At 34.0% G+C, this 25,982-nt stretch overlaps 1 protein-coding gene across 1 annotated transcript; it reads right to left on the bottom strand.

Annotated features, from left to right (window-relative positions):
• Positions 1-9,826, bottom strand: LOC138713663 (cuticle protein 16.5-like). Its single transcript, XM_069845929.1, has 2 exons — positions 9,714-9,826; positions 1-335 (listed from the first exon to the last, which is right to left on the bottom strand). The coding sequence occupies exons 1-2, from the start codon at positions 9,723-9,725 to the stop codon at positions 96-98; spliced, it is 252 nt and encodes an 83-aa protein (XP_069702030.1). The 5' UTR covers positions 9,726-9,826; the 3' UTR covers positions 1-95.
• Between the last annotated feature and the right edge of the window lie 16,156 nt (positions 9,827-25,982).

The following is a 25,982-nucleotide window of genomic DNA, read 5'->3' as shown; positions in this document are numbered from 1 at the left end:
TTAAGTTACAGGTACCGAGACGATTTTATTTAGTGTTGACAATTTAGGAGTGAAGTGCAGTGAAGTGACATGATGATGGAAGGAATTTGAGTTGCCTAGAAATAGTGCGCTCCGTACACTCCATGGTAACCCAGAGGGTAACCGAAGGACTTGACGACGGGGGCGGCAACGACGGGAGCGGCGTAAGCCTTAACCACTGGTGCAGCCACTACTGGGGCGGCATAGGCAAAGGGGGCGGCGTGGATGGCAGGAGCTGCATATGCTACGGCGGGGGCGTGCAGGAAGCCAGGCTTGGGGGCGGCAGCAGCCACGGTCAGGACGACGGCGAGGACGATCTGAAAGAGAAAGCATGGAGTTTATACGATGCCAGAAATAACTGTACTTATCTCCTTATTGAGGGATATATTTATATTAGATACAAGATACGGGAATTTACCGTCATTTACGGAGCTTATTTCTGAAGACATTTTGAGCAAAAAATGTCATATAAGCATAGTTCCTATTCTCAATATTTTCAGAGTTACACTAATTTAAAGTTGTTTGTAAAATACGTTTTTTCTTTAGTTTGAACGCAAAAGAATAACACAAATAGAGAATGTACCACTCAGAAGTATTATTTCTTTAATTGGCAAGTATTATGAAGCTAAAAATGTGCTGTGAACTCCTTAGTTGCTTCGCACAGACACCTTTTTCTATTTTTAACTAGAAAATTACATTATTCTTACGAACTTATCACAATTATAACAAATCACACCACTTCCACCGACTTAGTTATTTGCAGTTCAATTTTGCATCCTAATTTACAGTTTTGGAGAGTTTACACATAGCATATTTTTAAAAATGTCCCCGTCCGCTTAGGTACACTTGGCCGCACGCTTGTGAACGGCACGCGTCCAAGATCACGCGTTCACAGCAATGCGTTCCAATAACGAAACATAACTCTAAATATTGAGAATAGGACCCATGTTTATATGACATTTTTTGGTCACAATGTTTTCGGAAATAAGCTCCGTAGAGAACGGTAAATCCTCGTGAATCACACTGTGTAACAAGAGGAGATATCTCAGGTCCGTTTGAAAATTACATGTAGACTCTGCAATAAGTAGCGATATATTGGGAAAGCGACGTTTATGGCTATAAATTATGAACATTAATAACCATTTTTGTGGATGGCTTCATATGCTTTCATACGATTATACAATTTGTTTCAAGGGAAAATAGGACTGAGTTTTTACAAAAAATAGTCCAAACATCAATTTTTGGTTTTTTGTAAGAGATTATTCCTTGAGCATTTAGGAAGTTGATAGTAAGAACGATGTAAGAGTAATGGAACGGAGAAAAATTCTCTCCGGCGCCGGGATTTGAACCCGGGTTTTCAGCTCAACGTGCTGATGCTTTATCCACTAAGCCACACCGGATACCACCCCGGCGTCGGACAGAATCGTCTCAGATTAAGCTCCAACTCTTGGGTTCCCTCTAGTGGCCGCCCTCTGCACTACGTCATAGATGTCTATGAACGTAGGACCGAAGTCCACACATGTGCTGAGGTGCACTCGTTATGAGTGACTAGTTGGCCGGGATCCGACGGAATAAGCGCCGTCTTAAATCACGAAGTGATTTACGCATATCATATCAGACCATCAGCACGTAGAGCTGAAAACCCGGGTTCAAATCCCGGCGCCGGAGAGAATTTTTCTCCGTTCCATTACTCTTACATCGTATGATGACGCAGAATATCTGCATGGAAATATCATATGTACTTAGGTACATTAAAATAATATATATGATAGTAAGAAGTTGTTTGACTCTACGTCTTCTTTGAAAACCAGGAGCGATTTCTTTATAGGCTGCTCCATATGCCAGTATTGTATCTCTTTTCACAAATTTCCCTTCTACTCGAAACGACGTTTTTGATTTTCAAAATGCTTCATGTGCATGCAGTTTTAACCAAATTCAATATTCGTACGTGACCATGCGTATATTATCTGAGGTTTAACGTTGAGAAATGTGAATGATCTTGAAAATTAAGAGCAAAATATATTATGTAAATAAAAAATATCAATAAATAAATGTCTGATATTGAAAAATTCATTACGCCTAAACTAACCAACGTATGATGAATTTGTCAATGTTAATATGTTGCCAGTGAATCAGAGTCCTTATAAAAATATGAAATTGTTGTATTTAAATGGGTTAGGTACAGACTACAGCAGTAAAATTGTGGAAATATTCAACTTTTTTTCCTCCATTACTGTACGATAAGGAAAATTGGTATGTGTAAAACAATGTCCTGCTGTATGAAAAAAAGTATGGTTTAAAAAAATTATTTACATTTTTTTTTTCAAAATTCAGTTCACTGTGCAGTGATGAAGCTTTTTCCACAGATCTCAAAAACTATCCAACATTCCATGATAAAATTTTTTGTGTGTATTTATGCTAGTCATATCTAAAATATGATGTAAGATCACTTCTCTGCCTTTGATAGATTGTCTGATAAAAAATAAATTCATTTTAAAAATGGTAAAATATCAGTATTTTCTTTAACACAAAATAAAAAAAAATATTTATTAATGAATGTAGTTGGAAGAGGATGATATTGTAAACATGAGTTTCAGCAATAAAATAAAAGAGAGAGAATATATAAAAGTTAACACGTTTATGAGTTATGAGGGAAACGCTTCATCACTGCACAGTAAACTGCCACCATTTTGATTGAAAAAAAAAATATATATATATATATATATATATATTTTTTAAATCGTAAAAATATTTTTTTTTCATATAGCAGAAGGACAGTGTTTTTAACATACCAATTTCCATTACTATACAAGATACAGTAATAGAGAAAACAATGTTGAATATTTCCAAAACTTTTACTGCTGTAACTGTATCTAACCCTTTAAATGCAATGCGCGTGGAACATATTGATTATAGGCCTAAGCCTATCACTAATTTGCGTAATTAAAATAAAGTTAACTTCGAAACTAGCAGTCCGATCAAGCTGAAAATTTGCACACACCTTATTCTAAATGCATCTGACAAACGGTGAAAAAATGAAATAAATGGGATTAAAATTGTAAAAATTTCAATACTCAGTTCTGTAATCCCGTCGCTCTTATTTCCGGCAGCCAATCACGTTGCAGGTCGGCTATGTTTAAATGTGTGCATCTTGCCATTCGCTTCTGATGAAGTTATGGACTACCTAAGACTCGATAAATACTTAATATAATTGCCCGCCATTTTGGTTCTTTCGTTGGCGTTCGCAGAAAGCACATGAGGACGTTATTTGCCGCTCAGTTATTTGCTCAATTACAGTGCGTTTGATTTATTATCATAGGAGCTACGACATGATAATGTTTAGCGGTGTGGCAAATAGATTCCTCGTCTGGTAGCTCGGCAACGAAAGAACAAAAATGGTGAACGATATATTTATCAAGACTTTATAGAGCCTTCACTTTCTCAGGCGTAAGCAAAGGGGAGGAGTCACGCCGGAAATAACAGCGACGCGAATATAGTATCTCTTAATGGTTGATATACTATAAAAGAAAAGTCTTTATATTGCGTTAGACTTTTGTTGAGAATGAGAAAACAAGACATTTATTGGATTTATAATCTGTGAGTTATTCCTATACGTCATAGGGTTCCTGTAATAATATTTTACACTTTCATAATTAATAATAATTTATCGCTATCGCCATCATCGCAGAATGAACCGATTTCAAATCATTCTTTCATATACTGAAAAAAGAAATTGATTTACTCGTAAGAAATTCTAAATTACTAAGTTTCAGATAGACTTCGAAAGACAAAGATACCATTGAAATATATTGAATACCGTATACAATAGTTTCATGCTGTTTGGAGTGTTTGAATGTCAGCTTACTATGGTCCGTCCCGGGAATCTGTAGAGTAACTTCGTGTATATTGAGGCGGAGTCTATCTGGGCCGGAGTGTGTTGCGGGCAGTATCAGCTCGAGTCCGCTAAGGGGTAAGATGCTCGTGGTAGAAAGTAGAGTAGAATTCAGATTGCTCGCTTCGTTCAAGCAATGCCTCCTCCCAGAGTAGTCATTGGCCCTAGCCCCGCCCACATACCACATGCGCAGAGGCCTTGTTTCGTCTTTCTAATCCACAGATCCCTGTGACGGACCATAGTTCATCGTAAAGCTGGCATCGTCTTTCATCAACATCTTGCAAAATGCCCCGCAGTAGAATTCATCGGAGTGAATAATCAGACTTAAAATGCAATATACAGTACGAGTATGTCCTAATTTACAACATTAGTACTCAGACATATACAGGGACATCATTTTATTTTTACTAAAATTTTAAATAATAATCTGGCTATACCTTTAGAGAACCGGAAACACTGTTTACTACCCCCTTCCACTACTGTAGTTCGATGATACTGGCTTAAAACACAAACAAATCACTCTACTAGGTATAGGAAGGAAGACAAGTAGTTCATCCATTTACGTAAACTAGGAAATATCGCGATTTTGAGTTCGACAATTTTCATTGGGTTTTTGTGTAATCAAAATACAGTACTATATTAAGAATAAGTATTTTTACTCACGAACTGAGTTATCCATGCGAACGTATTCATTATGCAGTGTATATTATATTGTCTACAGAAAATTAGCGTACAATATAGAGAAAGAAGTTAAATTGAAAAATAATCATAATATGAATATTTAAATATATTTTTGAAAATGGTGGCCGTTCATTTCGATACAGGCTTCAGTTCTAATGGGCATATTATCGCACTATAGACTACTGCATCTAACTCCAGTTGCCAGTTTCGTCCTTCGTACTAGTAAGTAATTCATGTTGAAATAATTCTGTACCTACTCTATAAAAGAGTACCTTACGTACTGTAAATTCAGTCTTCACTTCTGTACGTCCAAGTAGTTACGCCGCAGGATCGTAGAAAGGGGGGAAATCACGTGACAGTTAATTACTTAACGAGGCCCTTTTATTTAAGTTAAACAGTTGTATAATATTACGTAAACGTCCAATTTCTAACAGAAATTAATGTTTTCAGAAAAGAGCTAAGACAGCCCAGCTTTTACAGAGGAGCGCAGCAGAAACAGGTGGGGGAAATCGGGATGCGACGTAGGCAAACGGACAGTACCTTGCGAAAATATGATTCAATATTGAAAGCTTTTTCGTCACTGGAAAACGCGAACATATTTCTGGAACTTACTATACTCACTAACTCAGCGATGTTTACTATATGCGGCCTCCATTCTGTGTGGAAGGCAGTTGGAACTTCATTAGTAGAATGGGTGGGAGTGAAGCACATTCAAAACTCAGGTACAATAAAAATTGAAGTAAAAATAAAATGATGTCCCTGTACATTTAATGTACATTTGATATGTTTTAATAAGTTTGAACTAATATATTTTGTCAGATGTTTTTAACTATGTGACCTTCATAAAAAAGGAGCAAAATGTGTTTCTATTCTCTAACGTGAGTCCTGGCACGATGCCTTGAACCACGACGCTACGGCGCGGGACTTCATTCAATATAAGTTTACATAATTACTTATGAGGACGGAGGTGTATAATTTTAAAAAGTAAAGTGATTATTATTGCTGTTAAATTTGCATGAAACCAGAACCTACATAATGCATTAAGTGAACTTAAAATTACACAAGGATGTTAAACTCATTTTAAACTACCTATCCATATAACAAAAAGTTAATATAGGATGACCAAACATCCCATTTTTAACGGGATTATTCCTTTTTTCAGTCTCTTATCCGATTTCCCAAGAAAGTCGTTCCTTTTTCTAATTTTGTTTCCGTAAATCCCGCGATTAGTTCTAGAATTACTTCGAGTAGTGTACAAGCTGCTGAGAGGTGGAGTTAAACATTCAAAGTGTTGAAAAATGAAGACATTAGTCTTAAGAACATTGTCCAGATTGTGACTTTTGTATTGGTAATCCCTGGTACCAACGCATCTTTAGAAAGGGTGTAGATTGTGATTTTTGTATTGGCAATCCCTGTTACCAACGAATCTTTAGAAAGAGTTTTCGTTAATGAACTTTCTTTAAACTGATTAGAGAAATCAGTAAAGGCAATATTGATTGCAAAATGGTATTTCAAGGATATTTTTGCATGGAGCTCTACAGTCTTCTGACGAAAGACCACAAATTTAGAGGAAATGCAGTCGTCACAGAAGTATGGCACTCATAATGTAAATAATTTGTCCTGAGCCAGGAGTATGTTAAAATGTTATGTTAATTAATATAATATATTTCTGGTTGACATGGAAAAAGGCCGTGTAGTGAATGCACGTAGACAAAATATCGAATCATGCCAGTTTGCAATGAGTGTTCTGTTTTTTATTTATTTTGGAAATCTGGTCACCCTAGGTTAATAAGAGAAAACATAATTTTTAAGTTATATTATAGTAGGGCCTAATTTAAAATCTTAAAAAAAATTATTATTCGTAAATTTACTGCTATTAAATTTAAATTCTTAAGCTAATATGAGGCGAAATTGCTGAGAGCTGTCATTAGCGAAAATTATACATTTCATTTAGAATTACAAAATTCATAATTCATACTATCGGTTCCCTCTAAAGTCAGAATTGACTATAAAACAGAGAAGTACACGAAGTAGTTGATTAAAGAATTATTTAATTCTGAAAAGTAATGTGAAATTTTGAAGTTAGTTTTTCCATTTCCTTTACCATCTTAAGGGGCCAGACCGACCAGCCGGCTGCTGACCTCACGTCCACATGCCGAAGCAGAGGTGGAAGATCATCTAACCAGAATGGAGGTATCGTGTGGTTAGCACGATGACTCAGTAATAGTATTTATTTAATAACACTTTCAACTGCAGAGTTTATTCAATGTAGAAATTGAACATGTGTGGGAAATGGCCAACAAATTTTCCCTCGAGCCCTCTGTCAGTAATAGAGCTCTTAAATCCGCAATACATTTCCTTCACAGAGCAAGTCGTGCATACGGTTTTATAGCTCTTTTTTAAATCCATCGCCATCGGCAGAATTTGAACTCGCGTACCTCAGTTCCACTGCTACGCAATCGAAGACGACTTTTATCATGCTATTTACAGACAGATATACTAAATGTTTCGTGAAACGAAGCACCGTGATATTGGTATTTAGAACAGATTTGTCAGCTTCAAAATATGCGCTTATTTATAGCATAATTGGTACAATAATTCCATAGCATAAAGTTGTTTTATACACAGTTTGAGTTATACCAACTGAGACTGTCCAAAACCATTTGGTATCTTGATACATAAGCATTCTAATACGTCAATATTAATTATATTAAATTTATTTTTTATATAACTGATTAATATAACTACAAAATACAATTAAGAAACATAGCAACAGCGAAATAGTAGTTACGAATTATTTTGAAATTCCCTTCTATTTTCTTCTGTGAGAATTGAAGAATGACTCGGCCTGGGTAGCGCAGTCGGTATAGCGCTGACCATCTGTGCTAGAGGTTGCGGGTTTGATCCCGGTCCAGGTCTATAGCATTTAAATGTGCTTAAATGCGACAAGCTCATGTTAGTAGATTTACTGGCATGTAAAAGAACTCCTGCGGGACAAAATTCCGGCACACCGGCGACGCTGATATAATTTCGACAGTTGCGAGCATCGTTAAATAAATCATAATTTAAATGTTTAATAAATTGGAGAATGTCGCCCTCGGTAGCGCAGTTGATATAGCATTGGTCTTCTATGCTTAAGGTGCGGGTTCGATCCCGGCAGAGGTCGATGGCATTTAAGTGTGCTTAAATGCGACAGGCTCATGTCAGTAGATTTTCTGGCATGTAAAAGAACTCCTACGGGACAAAATTCCGGCACACCGGTGACGCTGATATAACCTCTGCAGTTGCGAGCGTCGTTAAATAACCATAATTTTACGACGCTGTATCAACTACTATGTCATTTAGCGTCGATGGAATTGGTGATAGCGAGATGGTATTTGAAGATATAAGGCAGAGAATTCGCCGTAGATTACCTGACATTCGCCTTACGGTTAGGGAAAACCTCGGAAAAAAATTCAGCCAGGTAATCAGCCCAAGTCCCTCGCCGTGGCATCGTGGTCTAAGGCATCCTGTCTAGGACTCGCGTTACGGAATGCGCGCTGGTTCGAGTCCTCATGGGGGAAGAAATTTTCTCGTGAAATTTGGGCCAGTGTATGGGACCGGTACCCACCCAGCATCGTGATGCACTTAGGGAGCTACGATAGGTAGCGAAATCCGGTTGCGAATGCCAGCTATAACGGCTGGGGGAGATCATCGTGCTAACCACACGATACCTCCATTCTGGTTGGATGATCGTCCACCTCTGCTTCGGCATGTGGGCGTGAGGCCAGCAGCCGGCTGGTCGGTCTTGGCCCTTCATGGGCTGTAGCGCCACGGATTATTTATTATTATTATTATTATTATTATTATTGTTATTATTATTGAGGAATTACTTTTCAATAAGTTTATTACGCACAATATACTTAACTTTATTTCAGTCGGTAATTATATATGGAATTATAGGATGGGGTAGCTTATTAAAATCCAATTTTAATCCACTTTATTTATTACAGAAGAAAATAATTAAAATATGTCTTCATAAACCTATTGCTTTTCCAGCACAAAAATTGTTTTTAGACTTTAATGTTCTTAACATAAGACAAATTTATTATATTGTATTAGTAAAATTCATACATAAAAATTGAAATAATTTTGAACTGTATTTTCATAGTTATGGAACAAAAGGTATGAATTCTTTAAGATTGTTTGAACCAAAATGCAACACTGCTACAGTATTTAATCATAGTAGTAATTTAGGCCCAAGAATATATAAGAAATTTATATTTAAATATCTTAACCTTGTCAATTCTAATAGTTCTATTATTAAATTAAAAAAAGTTATGTATGGATTTTATAAAAATTGTAAATTTAAATTATATATTCTTATTGCGTAGTAGACATAAGACAAATTGTATTATATACTTCTTAATTTCAATTCAGGAATCCGCCCCTGAGCACGAGTTCTACTCTTTTAGGGGCGACAAAAGTTTTTCTATATATATTATATGTTATGTTACAATTATTAGCAAAATAAAATAAATAAATAAACTTAACGTCGATGGAACTGGTGATAGCTAGATGGCGTTTGGCGAGATGGGGCAGAGAATTTGCCATAGATTACCCGACATTCGCCTTACGGTTAGGAAAAAACCTCGGAAAAAACTTAGCCAGGTAATAAGCCCAAGCGGGAATCGAACCCGTTTAAATGTTAGGAAAACTGATAAGTAAACTCACGAGAGCTCACTATGTATCACGAAATATTACGAACAAAGCAAGAAATTATAAAAAATATTCTTGTTATAACTGTTATTAATCTTGAGTTTTCACCAGTGTGATTCTGAAACTCTCTCACTTAGTCTAAACAGTGATTACCCTTTACTACTAGTATATTAGTATCTCTAGTGTTCTTACTTGTTAGTACCGTCCAGTAGTAGAGTGTAACCACAGTCTAGTATATACAGTCGCGAAGCTCAATACGTAGTAAATATGCAAACATTAGATAGTTGCTCACCACTAGGATCGCTAATATCGCCTTATTACAGGCACTGCAAAATAGTACCGTCACAGTCTGTTGTTTCTAGCACCCTCAAAACTCAAGCTTCGTAACTATATATAGTAGACTGTGGTGTAACATACAACTTACCAGCTTGTACATGGTGCTGGAGTTTGTATTTGCTTGCTACTGCAGGCTGAGCTTGTGTGGAGATATTGGTACCTGTCTTGGATGTCGAGGGTGTTTATATAGTCGAGAAAGACTTCGATCCGCGACTAAAGAGAGGGGATACAGATCTGTAAGAGGAAGCCACCGAGTTCGGTGGCCAGGGTCACGCTGGAAGCGGTCCCACAGTGCAGCCAGTCCTGGTGACTCAAGACGTTTTTTGCGTGGAGGTATTTCCTTGTTTATTTCGTAACTTGTTCCCACGTAAATTAAGATTAAATAATGAGCAAATATTTTAAGTTGTAATATTATATTTTTGAAGTTACAGAATTCCTTCTTCAAAAAGCAAAATCTACGATGTTTAAATTTTATTGCATAGCTGAAGCACTACGCTCGCTTGCCTGCTGATTCAGACTTGCACACGGGAATGGGTTCAATTCCCGCTTCGACTATTAACTAGTTGGGTTTCATCAATATTTTCCCCAATTTGAATGCGAATTCCAAGTAATACATGGCGAATCCTCGCCCACATTTTACCAAATAAGCTACTATCTTGCTATTTATTTATTTTTAGTAGGTTATTTTACGACGCTGTATCAACATCTTAGGTTATTTAGCGTCTGAATGAGATGAAGGTGATAATGTCGGTGAAATGAGTCCGGGGTCCAGCACCGAAAGTTACCCAGCATTTGCTCATATTGGATTGCGGGAAAACAACGGAAAAAACCTCAACCAGGTAACTTGCCCCAACCGGGAATCGAACCCGGCCACCTGGTTTCGCGGCCAGACGCGCTAACCGTTACTCCACAGATGTGGACAAGTAAGACTTGCTATCACCAGCCATTGACGCTAAATAACCTAGTAGTTATTACAGCGTCGTTAAATAACGGATTAAAATTAAAGATATTACACAGGAAGTTTTAAAAGAAATACACTCTTTCCTTTTAGTAATGTAAATAAGTTGTCATTCTTTTTCAAGATCAATCAATCGTGTCTTCTGACAAAAAAAAACCGTATTTTGAAACACAACGGGATTTGGGAATTTTGTGCTGGATAAATCGGTTTTTTGGCAGGGTTTTTCGAAGTAGTTCCATTTACCCTGCCCTCAAAATTATTTTATTATCGTCATATCATTGTGATACCGAATTTCAGTTGCACTTGTGTTGATAAAAATTATCATATCTCATCCCTTTCTAGAATGGAGGTTGGCCTCTGTGAAAATTTCTGGCGACATAGGAATCAGACATCAGTACTAGACATATTTTGTCTTTTTGAACAAGTTGCTGCCATGACATAATACACAGAAAAATAATAGTATTTTATGTAACGAACCTACAATGGTAGTGATTAAGACGCGAGTATGTTTATGTAACGAGCATAAGCGAGTTTCGTAATTTTCATAAGAGCGTCTAATTAGCACTATAGGCAAGATGCATACAACTGTTTTTGTTCGACCATAATTAAATATCTAAGTTTAGAGTTTTCAAATATCTTATCTTATTACTTCAATGATAATGAAATGGTGAATAGGATACATGTATTTTCAGCTTGTTCTCGACTATTGCAATAGATGGCACGAATGTGAGTGTCTTTTCAGCGTATTCACGAGTAGTGCAACAGATGGCAGGCGCGTACGCCTTATTTATTGATTTTTTGCAGGGCTTGGTATGAAGAAACATACATTAAAACACAGGAAATTAACTCAATTTATTAGAATATTAAAATTAACATGAACAGAATTTTTTTTTTCATTTTAAATACATGTTGTTAATTGTGCAGTTTGTGAAATTTATCTGGAAATGACTCCCAGTGGAATGTTTGAAGTTGGGTTAATGTTTATTGAGTGATTCGACCAATTTTACTTTCAAAACTCGCGCTTGCCATTTTGGATTGGTGCTCTCAAGGCTTGCGGAATGTTGGGCGCACGATATTAGTCAATATCGCATATGCTTAGTATGGAAATCGATAGTTACAATAACATAATGAATAGCAGTACTTTAATGTGTGTCATTAAGATACAGTTACGTCACATGTAATCAGCGCATTATAGTATGGTCGAGCAAAGATTAATATTAACTGTGAGTTAAAGAGTTATACATGATTTTAGGCAATTTTACACCGAACATGAGTGTGTATCATGTTGTTTGTTGTTTAGTCAACTCGAAGACAGGTTAGAATCTCATAAGCGACACCAACTAAGGTATCACTCATGAGGAAACTAAGCAAGGAGGAAATGGGATAGAGTGGCCAAACTTTATTGTTATAACAAATAGGCCTACTTGTCAGTGAATTAAATTTTTTACTGAGAGAAACCTAGAAACAGAAAATGACAAAAAAAAGTGTATGCATAATCTTATTTCAATTTTAAGTAGCCCCTGAGTATTCGTAATATGTTCCTTATCATTATCTTTTTAATTAATAATGTTAATTAAAAGGGCTCAATGATGCTTTTCTTAAATCTGTTATGTAATTACTGTATATTTTTTGTGCGCGGTAAAAAAGGCGTAAATCATAAACTGCAAGTTTTCAGTAGGGCAAAAGCAAAGTTAGAAAGGAGGAGCAACACATTACGATGGGCTGAAAACCTGACGCTGTACATCATTATGGAAGAGGATAGACATAATATGACTTTTATACCATCTGAAGAAGTACTTAATTCAAAATCACCTTGCATCATATATATTTCCAAAGTCTACGGAATTTTTCTTGACAATAGTGTTTTCGCTTACAATTTTCAAAATTAATATTCTGAATATTGACAGATGAATTTGTGGCACTGCACATCACGAAGCAATATTACCCTAATGACTCCAAATTTGAATATCTCAAAATTTTCCAGGAATTTATATCTTTGCTTACCTGCCTTTTTTAAGAGAAAATGTGAATAAATATTATAAAAGATCAACCATACATGATTACGGCACTAGGTCATGTGATGATTTGAGTTTTAAACATTGTCGCACTACCAAAGCACTGAAAAGTTGGGAAATTATGGGAACAAATTTTTGTAATGCCTTACCTGTTAATTCCAAATGTGTCGCTCTTTCTCATTTTAAAAAAGTTCTCTTAAAGTGGTTAACTAATAAGGCTTTTCCCACTGTTGACGAGTTCTTTAATGTGGAGGTGAATGATCTTGTCTTTTAATTTTTAATTTACAATCAATTTTTAATGTAGCCTATAATTAATTTGTAATTTGTAATGTTTCTTCTTAACGAAGTCTCTTGTAATTTTAATTATTAAATAGCCAATAACATATTATTATTATTATTATTATTATTATTATTATTATTATTAAGGTGCTAATTGTGAAAATATATGTATTTGAAACAAGTAAATTATTTTCATTTCTTGTATTGGTCGTTCAACCTCCCCTATTATTGGTCCTACATACCAATGCCTGAATGAAGAGATGATTCTATGAACACATACATTAGACACTGACATATTTTGTAAGCCTTTCTAAGCGTAGAATCAGCAGTGCGTACCGGCTTCACTGAGGTACATACAGTACAGAACTTGAGTAAATAATTATAATTCACTAAAGAAACTGACTTAAATATAGTAACTTATATATGTATGTTGAATCGTTTTAATTTGTCTTTCTAACTAAATTCATTACTATTATTTACATTTTGATCTTAGTTAAAAACATAAACCACAAATTTTTCTGGCAAAAATTATTTCGTTCCTTCACTCATATGCAATTTGAAAGCAATTGATATTTGAAAAACTTCGACCCAGCTGAAATTTTTTTTCAACCTCACTGTCACTGACCCGCTGACATGCAGAGCACCACTTTCATTTAGCGTTGTTGTAATTTCCGTTAAGTAAATGTGAGCCGTTCTGAATACCTTTGTCATAAATAATTTCATTTGTATGCTGTAGTGCATTATTATTGAGAAATTCAATTAAGCAATTTCCGATTTCTCGTTCTCTGTTATAAAGCACTTCAATTGGATTGGACAACTTTCCAGGCTAAACAATACATGCAACCAGTTTCTACGTACATTCCTTTAACTGTAACATCACAAACTTTGAACTTTAGATGCAGGTATTTGTTTTTGATATTACTTTCACTGTACTGATATGAGAATTTAGTAAGCTTTGTGTTATACATTAAATGCTTATTTATAAGTTCTTAATTTATACATGTACGAAAGTAATGTTGTAATGAACCAAATTATCCAGAAACTAATAGAATAAACTAACAAAGATAATATTATACATAATTTTTTCTTTGCTTGGTTATTTAGCGTCGATGAAATTTGTGTTAGCAAGATGTTATCCATGAGGCCAAGAATTCGACATAGATTACCTGATACTTGCCTTTCATTTCATTCATTTACTGTTCTGCCCAAGGGCAGGTCTTTCACTGTAAACCCAGCTTTATCCAATCTTTCCTATTTTCTGCCTTCCTCTTTGTTTCCTCATATTATCCATATATCTTAATGTTGTCTATCATCTGATATCTTCCTCTACCCCGAACTCTTCTCCCGTTCACCATTCCTTCCAGTGCATCCTTCAGTAGGCAGTTTCTTCTCAGCCAGTGATCCAACCAATTCCTTTTTCTCCTTCTGATCAGTTTCAGAATCACTCTTTCTTCATACACTCTTTCCAACACAGCTTCGTTTCTTATTATGTCTGTCCACTTCACGCTTTCCATTCTTCTTCATATCCACATTTAAAATGCTTTTAGTCGCTTCTCTTCACTTCGTCGTAATGTCCATGTTTCTGCCCTATACATTCCACACTCCATACAAAGCACTTTACTAGTCTCTTTCTTAGTTATTTTTCCAGAGGTCCGCACAAGATGCTCCTTTTTTTTTTTAAAGCTTCCTTCGCCATTGCTATCCTCCTTTTGACTTCCTGGCAGCAGCTCATGTTACTGCTTATAATACACCCCAAGTATTTGAAGCTGTCCACTTGCTTTACTGCCTCATTTAGAATTCGCAAGTTTATCTTGTGATTGGGAAAACCACGGAAAAAAACCAACCAGGTAATCAGTCCAAGCGGGAATCCAACCCATGGTCACGCGCACACTTAACTCTTACTCTGAAAGTTTGTTATTAGAGTTAAATATTCCTTATTTAATTGTACTTCAGATACGAAAAGAATCAAGATATGTCAGTTCTTACAAGACATGTTGAAACTTACAGTTCTAGTTGTCATCATTGTAATTTCATAATTCATATTTATAGCCTATAATATCCGTACTCTAGAAAGAAAATTGTAGCCTATTTCATGTGGAAAATGAGTACATTACACTTAACATTCTTCTGAATTTCCTATGCTAATAAAGCTTTCATGTGCTTCCTTTTATACGAGGTCAATATGTTGATTATCGTTATTTTGTAAACATTTTTTTTTTTTTTTCAAAAATTTAGATAAGAATTTTTACACATTTTCTTGGAGTACTCTTTTTTTCTCTCTCCCCTTTGCACTGATTAACCTAACTCATTTGACCTTGAGGTAGAGTGCGGTCATCCGGCCAGGTGATGACGTATTCCCCGGAAGGTGTTAGAGGCGAAATATTTGACAAGCCGCTTCGGCTGAATATAGATTACATTGGAATAACTCATCATCAAAAAGAATTTAGATTCATACGTTTTCCTCAATAACACTTCCTCCCTAGACAACCTTTCATTCTATGGAGGACAACTTGAGGTTTCTTTGTGCTCTCCGTATCTATTGCTTTAAATTCTCCTTTGCCGATGATGCGTGTTCTTATTCGCTTCCTGGTTGTCTTACAACATTGTACCATGCTGCGTGGTAGCGTGCTCGGGTAGTCTGGCCCCCGAGGCAACTTATTTTTCTGAGATATTAATAGTTGTCTTCTATTTTCTTCTCAGAAAAAAAATATATTAATATTGCAACTATTTTCTGTAAAGTTTCTCAAACATTAACATGTGACGATCACTACTACTACTGTTACTATTATTACTAATAGTAATAGGTCTAATAATAATAATAATAATAATAATAATAATAATAACAAAAACAACAGTATTTTACTCTTTCAGGGGTGAGCTAAACTTTCTTCTGCTCATATTACATTTTATGTTACAATAATTAGCAAAATAAATGAATAAAAAAATAATAGTAATAATAATAATAATAATAATAATAATAATAATAATAATAATAATAATAACAGTATTTTACTCTTTCAGGGGTGAGCTAAAGTTTTTTCTGCTCATATTATATTTTATGTTACTATTATTAGCAAAATAAATTAATAATAACAATAATAATAATAATAATAATAATAATAATAATAATAGTAATAGTAATAACAACAACAACAGCATTTTACTCTTTCAGTAGTGAGCTAAAATTTTTTCTGCTCATATTATATTTTATGTTACAATAGCAAAATAAATGAATAAAAATAATAACAGTAATAATAATAATAATAGTAATAATAATAGTAATAATAATAGTAATAATAATAATAATAATAGTAGTAGTAACAACAACAGTATTTTACTCTTTCAGGGGTGAGCTAAAGGTTTTTCTGCTCATATTTTATGTTACAATTATTAGCAAAATAAATGCATAAAAAATTAATAATAATAATAATAATAACAACACTATTTTACTCTTTCAGGGGTGAGCTAAAGTTTTTTCTGCTCATATTGTGTTTTATGTTACAATTATTAGCAAAATAAATGAATAAATAATAATAATAATAATAATAAGAAGAAGAAGAAGAAGAAGAATAGTAATAACAACAAGAACAGTATTTTACTCTTTCAAGGGTGAGCTAAAGTTGTTTCTGCTCTTATTGTATTTTATGTTACAATTATTAGCAAAATAAATTAAAATAATAATAATAATAATAATAATAATAATAATAATAATAATAGGCCTAATAATAATAACAACAATAGTATTTGAACGCTGTAGTTAAAAATGCCCTTAAAATGAAAACGAAAACGTATAGCCTTTTTTTGATAATAGAAATGGAATATTTTCTCTATATGTCTCCGCATTATTGTTGAAGTGTTATTTATTACTTGTTTTACATTTTAATGTTTATTTCCTTAAATTTCAATGTAGTTTTCGAATATTATATAGTCTCTGTTTCAAAGTTTCCAATGTGTCGGCACTAATTAATAGTTTCTGTTTAATGGCGATCAATAACAGTTTTCTGGAAACAGAACAGTCAGGAAATCAGAAATGCTGGAAACTTTGCAAGAAATATAATTAAACACTTAGAAACTCTATTTTTTAGTTGGTTATTTAACGACATTGTATCAACTACTCGGTTACTTGCTGTCGACTGGATTGGTGAAAGCTACATGGTATTTGGCGAGATGAGGCCGAGGATTCGCCATAGATTACCTGTCATTCGTGTTATGGTTCAGGCAGACCTCTGAAAACCCAATCAGCCCAAGCGGGAGCGCAACTCTGGATCGGCAGGCAAACGCCAGTGGCTCTCGAAACTTTCATAAAACCCAGACAACGTAAAAGCATAAAATCTGTTTTTTTTTCTTTTACTGACCTACTGTATCATATTTATTTTTATAGAAAATGTATTCCATTAAGTTTTTTTTATTACAACATAAAACTATATACAACTATAGCATTAACAAAAACAATTCAAGCAGACAATACTTAATAAAAGAATGGTCCCGAAACAATGTTGAATAATGTGATTGAGAATCACCTAGTTCAACAAAAGTAAATATTTCTCTACATATGATACAAATATTATACTTCCTACATATTACAAACCATACGAAAGAGAAACATTGTGACACTGTATATACATTACTTTTACATTTAGTTCAAAATTATTTCAATTCATTTACTTAATGTTGTTAGTTATCACATAACTATGTACAAAAAATAAATATCTAAAAGTTAAAGACTCTTAAGTACTTGTTAAACATAATAATTATAATAATCACGAATAATTGTGAGGGAAAAATTGTTCCGGGGCCTGGTATCGAACCCGGGACCTTCGGTTAAACGTACCAACGCTCTACCAATCATAGGTCCCGGGTTCGATACCCGGCCCCGGAACAATTTTTCCCTCAAAATTATTCAAATCAAATTTACAGGGAGTTATACCTGAAAGCTTGATTTGTATAATAATCACATCAATAATAACAATAGTGTACCCCCAAAATATATTCAGTGACCATATTACCAGTCAAACAGCAACAATTACTGTACTGATAAAGAAAATGATACCCGTCCTACATCTTACAATTGTATAAAATCGTACTTTCATTACATTATTTCCATATGTGTGTGGACATTGCATGAACATTTATTCCAACATTGTTTCCATAGAAAGTGCTAATCGCTTCACAATAGTTGCCTGTGTTATCTTTGGTTTATAATAAAAACTTGGCTTGAATATAAAGTTTAAATCTATATATGTTACAGGGGATATGCGCGATGTTACTAATATCCTGAATTGTAGTTTCCCAATATTGTTTAGTCCTCGGACACTCAATAAAGCGATGTTGAAGATTGTCCTCTTCCTGACAATAGGTGCAAAGTGCTGTCCGAGCTAATCTGATATTGTATAATTTGCTGTTAGTTGGAAATATATCATTGACCACTCGAAACCATAGGTCTTGCTGTTTAAAGGTCAAAACATTGTTTCGTATATTCTTCTAGATCCGTTTCCAATTATACACAGGAAAACGGCTCACAATTTTAGGAGCTGGCAAACTTCTATTCATATACTTATAAATATATTTAACCGTGATAGAAGCTGGGATATTTTGTGGTATGTAGCTGATTTCCTGTTTGAAAGTGCGTATTTGTGGTGCATGACTTGGCAGACATCGTAAATCCGGTGGATTATCTAACGGTGAGTGGGAGGTACACCATTGGCCTGCAAAAATTTAGTGTAATTCATTTGTTTTATATTTCATCTACTATGAAAGCTAAATGAACAAAACTTTTCATGCGTAATATACGTACATACATTACACTATTCTGAATATTAAAATAAGTAATAATTACATGGAAAAAATAATATCAAATTTGCATAATTTTTTACAACCGTAAAGGATTTACTGGAATATTTTGAAGACCTATATCAACAACATAGTCCAGGATCTTTTACCTATTCCTTCAAGAAATACATATATTTTTTAATCGTTACCTTCAATATTAAATTGGTGAACGGGAGAAGAGTTCGGGGTAGACGAAGATATCCGATCATAGACGACATTAAGATATATGGATCATACGAGGAAACGAAGAGGAAGGCAGAAAATAGGGAAAATTGGATAAAACTGGATTTGCAGTGAAAGACCTGTCTTTGGACGAACACTAAATGAATGAAATAAATGAATTAATATTACATTTTCTAAAATTTTTATTAAGAAAAACATATTTCCTGAAGGAATAGGTAAAAGAGCCTAGACTATGTTATTGTTGTAGATTAGAATATTACTGTAAAAGAATCATGCAGATATTTAATTAATTGTATATATTATTATGTAAATGCTTTACGGTTGTAAAAAATATGCAAATTTGATATTATTTTTACTGGTAATTATTAGCTATTTTAATATTCTGAATAGTGTTTTATAAAGTGTAATGTATGTATATCAAGCGTGAAAAGTTATGTTCATTTAGCTTTTATAGTAGCTGAGATATAAAACAAATGATTTTCACTAAATTTTTGCAAGACAATGGTATACTTCCCACCTTACGTTGCTCTTTCTTCATTTCCGGTCACTTCTTTTTCACTGTACAGTTGCGGCAAAAAAACCGGACCGACCCTTGTAGCTTATTTCAGAGCCTTGTTCACTCAGAGCACGATAGACTGGTAACTAAGACTTTCGTGGTTCGAATCCTGCGTGGGAAGGAAACTTTATTCTTTTTTTGTTCTTTATTCAAATTTATTCCCAATACTTTCCGATTGCAGCGATATTTTACTACTTACAGTAATTAACTTATTATTCCCAGAACATGAATTTTGCCAGCAATCGAAAAGTATTGGGAATAAATTTAAATAAGAACCAAAAAAAATGTCCTTTAGTTACCAGTCTACCGTGCTCTGGAGTGAACAAGGCTCTGAAATCAGCTACAAGGTCGGTCCGGTTTTATTTTCCACTACTGTACATAAAACGATAGAGTGTTTCGTATTATATGTCTATAGCAACCAAGCACAAGGTTTCCTAATTTTTTTCGTCTGAAAGTATAATTTGTTACTAAATTGATACATTTCAATTCTTAAGAATTTATTCTTTAATTATATTCGCAGACTTTTATTGTACGAGCTTACGTTTCTTACTCAAAGCTAATTTTCAACGAATCACAGTGCAATTAAACCAGTTTGGAGCAAATTGTACTCCAGATATTGCTTGACGTGATTAGAGTTTTACGATGTTGAAAGTTGGGTAACTATGAGAATGTTCCTAATGTAAGAATAGTATGTGAACACCAGGATCCAACCACTAGCGTTTTCACTCATTCTTCTACATTTCATGAATACCAAAACGTTTCTCTTTGTGTGAATAGTCTAAATTTCTTGTCTCATGCGTGATCGCGATAAAGTAGATAAGAAATCTACGCCTTTAGTTAACAATAATTGTCAAGTGTGTTTGGACATGGGATAAAATTACAGTTGCAGAATTCTTTCTTATTTTCATTTAATTAATGTGCAGTATTAAAAAAAAAATATATTTTTTTTTCGTCAAGAATATGATTCTAAAGTTCACAATAAATACTTCAATTTCTTCTTTGTCACTTAAAACTTATATACAACATAGAGTTGATACTATTTCCATTCAGTAAGTCAAAGTAAGTTAACGTAAAAAAATCTGCTGATCATTAATCCTTCTTCTGAATGTGAGACAAGACGTTCCATATGAAACACAACGGTTTCCTTAAAGTATATTCAAATTTTTTTATTTTTGTTATTTCTTGTCACACCTGTTAATAGTATTTTCTCAACCTTCACACTTTCGCCATTTTCACATCATTTCGATATTTTCGTTCAATCGTATTCACTATTGTTTCTTTAGTATTTATTACCGTTTTTACTCCAAAATAATTTCATTTTTATGTTTCACATTTATGTAGAAATGAAGTGCTTCAATAATAAATTATTACAAAGCTGCCAGTTGATTCATCTTTCCATTTCGTTACTGCCACATGAAATTCTGAATCAAAAGTGTTAAGCAGAAGTTTCTATAATTAGAACGAAGAAAATTACATCATGTTAGTATCCATTATTCTACAATAGTCGACAAAATACACTGTATGAATTTTGTCATCGAGAATAGTTAGTTGAATTTCGCTGATTAACTGTTATGTTATTTAAATTAAATAAATAACGACTTCACTGCGTTAATATTTCGTCACTTTACAAGCAAAACACACTAAGTTAAAAATATGACTTTTGAGAAAAAGGCGTTTATCATGTAGATAAGGTATATGAATTAACTTAGAGTTGTAATATGAAATACACAAAAGGAAATAACTTACTAATAATAGTGGAGGATTCAGTTTTGTCAAGTACAGTAGAACCTCTATTATCCGTGGTAAAGAACGAGGTGGACCGAAGAAATCGGATAATCCGTACCAGAAAATATTTTCGTAAATTTAGTGATTCGTGATTTCCTCTATGGCCTTATCTTCAACACGCTAGGTAGTGGACCAGAAGTTCACCAGATTTTTATCTGGTTGTTAAGAACGGGTTTTTAAGAGGAAAGGAAAATCTTTGTTATGGCTGTCTGTGGAAAGATACGAATAGTGGAGTTCTCATGTTGTAGATTTACATACATTATACACTTTATCCTCGGATTTTTATTGAATTGCAAACAGTTGTGATTTCAATCTCGTTTCCTAATCCACTCAGTTATTTGCACGTTTTATACTTAGCACAACACGATTTCTTTTGATACCCGTGAAGACCTTTAATATATAAATTATACAGCACGACAACTCGACTAATAGACCATACTGTGTAAGGATTAAAGTCTTGTAATAATTCTTTCTAGAAAAAAAAACAACGTGGTACTGTAATGTACGCCCACAGTACTTCATATATTTCTGTAGTAAAAAAATGCGAGAGAGAGAGAGAGAGAGAGAGAGAGAGAGAGAGAGACAGTCGGATAATCCGCCAATCGGTTAATAGGGTGACGGATAATCGGGGTTCTGCTGTACTTTCAAACGTTTTTTTTTTCTTTTTTCAGAAGTCATAGTTTTTACTTAATGTGTTCTTTTAGAGTCATATTTTCTGATAAGTCAAATGGATACAAGCAATTGAATAAATGGATTATTCCATATAGAAACTTACCTAAGGAAGTTTTAGGTTAATAACCCATTACACTATTTAGTTATCAATTAAATCATATGTTTTTATTAGTGCAATGGGTTATTAACCTATCACTTCCTTAGATAAGTTTGTGGATGGAATAATCCATTTACACACACACACACACAAATGGCTTTTAAGGAATCCGCAGGTTCATTGCCGCTCTCACATAAGCCCGCCATCTGTCCCTATCATGTGCAAAATTAATCCAGTCTCTATCATCATATCCCACCTCCCTCAAATCCATTTTAATGTCATCCTCCCATCTACGTCTCGGCCTCCTCAAAGATATTTTTCCTTCCGGCCTCCCAACTAACACTCTATATGCATTTCTGGATTCGCTCATACGTGCTACATGCCCTACCCATCTCAAACATCTGGATTTAATGTTGCTAATTATGTCAGGTGAAGAATACAATGTGTGTAGTTCTGCGTTGTGTTACTTTCTCCATTCTCCTGTTACTTCGTCCCTCTTAGCCCCAAATATTTTCCTTATAACCTTATTCTCAAACAACTTTAATCTCTGCTCCTCTCTCAAAGTGAGAGTCTAAGTTTCACAATCTTACAGAACAAGCGGCAATAAAATTGTTTTATAAATTCTAACTTTAAGATTTTTTGACAGCAAATTAGATGACAAAATCTTCTGAACCGAATAATAACAGGCATTTCCCATATTTATTCTGCGTTTAATTTCCTCCCGAGTGCCATTTATATTTGTTACTGTTGCTCCAATATATTTTGAATTTTTCCACTTCTTCGAAGGATAAATCTCCAATTTTTATATTTCCATTTCGTACAATATTCTGGCCTCAATTGCTTAATGTGTTTTGCTTGTAAACCGAGGATTTAAATTGTGGTGTTATTTTACGTGATTGACTATTTTATAGAATTCAGAGGGTGATGGAAATTACATTGAAACTAGTCAATCTGCTGTTATTTTACCTGATTAACTATTTTCTAGAATTCAGAGGGTGATGGAAATTACATTGAAACTAGTCAATCTGGTGTTATTTTACCTGATTCACTATGTTCTAGAATTCAAAGGGTGATGAAAATTACATTGAAACTAGTCAATCAGGTAAAATAGCACCAGAATTTAAATATTAATGCAGTGAAATTGTTACTTATTTAATTTTAAAAGCTTAATAAAATGACACCAGAATTTAAATATTAATGCAGTGAAATTGTTACTTATTTAATTTTAAAAGCTTAATAGTTCATCAGTTACATATAAGTGTTGAAAGAGTGTAAACAGAAAAGTATTACATCTTTCTTTCACATAATTTTCTTTTCTATCATCCACAGAATCAAACTCTTCACATCTTTCTTGAGAAATAACATCATATAACTAGCTTACGTCTATGACTGTAATCGATAATGTAACACCTTACTCATCCTGATGGTTTGGTCAGTCTAAATTTAGTGGCATTTTCAGTTACAGGAACAGAGAGAGGATATTCCAAAGATGATGGGGATGAAGAACAAGCGCTTTATTGGAATTATGCAGAAAATATAGATTGCTTCAATTTTGAAACCCATGCAGGTTCATAAGCTTAAATTGTCACGTAACAACGAAGCTGTACATTCAGGAGTGGTAATAATTAGTTACTCGTGACCTTCCTCGAATTAGACTGGTAAACAGTACACGTGCTCGTATGTGTGTCATTCCAGTGTTCCATGTTTTGTACTTGTGTAATTTTCCAGATTACTACTTAATTTGTTGTAGACGGAAGTTGTAAAGCACTCTAGGTAGTTGGCCAACGTGTGTAAAGCCCGAGAGGCACGCAATATACCCCCCCCCCCAGGGACAGCGCCGAAACAGTAGGCGTGACTGAAAAATGAAAGGATACAATGCTGCTGCTGCCATAACTTCAGGTCGTCCGTGTGAACCAGTTGCCGTTTATTAGTACACATAACAATTGAAGGATTCAAAGCCATAGTGGGCCAAGCGCCATCTACTAAAAACGGAGAAAGCAAGGGTTAAAGTTAAGTGAATACCATAGTTTAATGAAGATTGATATATCATTTAGTTTGAATGTGTATACTTTATATTACTTGCTATATGTTTCACTAAATTATAGTGTTCACTTAATTTTAACCCTTCTTTTCTGCGATTTTAATATATGGCGCTTGGTCCACTATGGCTCTGAACCCTTCAATTGTTTGGATCGAGAGATTAGTCCAGTATTTTTTTTTCTAGTTCTCCGTACAGCACTGGAAGGTTGCGTAGGACCTTCAAATTTTGCACACTGATATAATAATAATAATAATAATAATAATAATAATAATAATAATAATAATAATAATAATAATAATGTTTTATTTTCGCTGGCAGAGTTAAAGCCATAAGGCCTTCTCTTCCACTCAACCAGCCTTAATACAATACATAAATTTAAATTACAAATATTTACACTACACTTAAAAGGTTCTTCAGCAATATTCTTCACTACATATTTATTTAAATTTAGATAAATCTATAAGGTAAAGTAGTAACTTAATTTATGAGCTAATTTAATTTAATGAATTATAATTAATTTAATATTTGAAATAGCTAGTAAAATGACAAAAATTAATTTAATATAAGCTCACTAGGACTATGTTACAGGGAGAATATATATATATATATATATATATATATATATATATATATATATATATATTTCTATTTCTATAATGAGAATATTAATGTAATTGCCATTAGAGGTTTTGTAAATCTATTTAGAGAAATTAATGATGATGATAATAATAATAATAATAATAATAATAATAATAATAATAATAATAATAAGAATGAACAGATGTTAGTTTCATTATAAGTAACAAATATTAATCAGCAATTAATCTGTTAAGTAAGAATTTATGTAATTTTGACCTAAATGAAGTTATTGTCCAACAACCCCTTATATCACTCGGAAGCGAGTTCCAATTTCTAGCAACTGAAACTGTATAGGATGAAGAATATAAAGATGTCTTGTGGTAGGGTATGGTAGGGAGGAGATATGTTTTATTAGTATAAGATGTGCCAAAAAAAGTTGCGAAAATAATATCCAAGGTATTAAAACGATGTTCTGAATATCGCTGTGAATCTAGTAGTTGCGGAGCCTTTTCAGTGTAGCGTGTGACAGAGATGAGGGAGAAATAAGGTTGTAACTCAACTTTTGTAAAGAGCAGAGTTAAATGTGGTCTATCATTAAGAACAAAAATATGGACTGATTTCATTGAATTAAACAAACTCATAGTACATTAAATTGGTATGGTATCGATTAATATTACAGGAGAAAAATTCACTTCGGCGCCGGGGATCGAACCCGGGTCCTTGGTTCTACGTACCAAGCGCTCTCACCATTGAGCTACGCCGAAATCCAATCGTCCTCTGATATTAATTGTTACCATAACAGATATATTCTTTAGGACCAAAAAAAAAATAATAATCTTAATAAATTCTTCTGCAACAGTGCATATTTCTGTACAGATTACTGTGCATATTACTGTGGAATCCCGGCCACCAAGTCACTCAACTGAGTGCGCTCCTTGTATAATAGCAGCTGACTTAATAACATGTCAACATACATGCCCAACTTGGAGTCAGGCTACAAAGGGAAAAACACTGGACGAGAGGAGTTCGATCCGGTGCTATGGATTGAAATTCGGCGTAGCTCAACGGTGAGAGCGCTGGTATGTAGAACCAAGGACCCGGGTTCAATCCCCGGCGCCGGAGCGAATTTTTCTCCTCTAATATTAATTGTTACCATAACAGATATATTCTGTAGAACAAAAAAAAGTCATCTTTAGTAAATCGGTATGGTATGTTTAACCCTAGAACACTTTCCATGAGTAAATTTTACTCACTCCGCACGATTTCACTTTACTCGAGAGCCCTAGGCTAATTACTTTGAATGTCCATTGTAATATTCTTCTTTCTGAATTTAATGCTCAAATTTACAGAGACAATGTGCTTC

This window comes from Periplaneta americana, chromosome 14 (assembly GCF_040183065.1).
Source record: "Periplaneta americana isolate PAMFEO1 chromosome 14, P.americana_PAMFEO1_priV1, whole genome shotgun sequence".
NCBI lineage: Eukaryota > Metazoa > Arthropoda > Insecta > Blattodea > Blattidae > Periplaneta > Periplaneta americana.
Note: the sequence above shows the minus strand (reverse complement) of the source record. Positions and strands in the feature narration are given on the sequence as shown.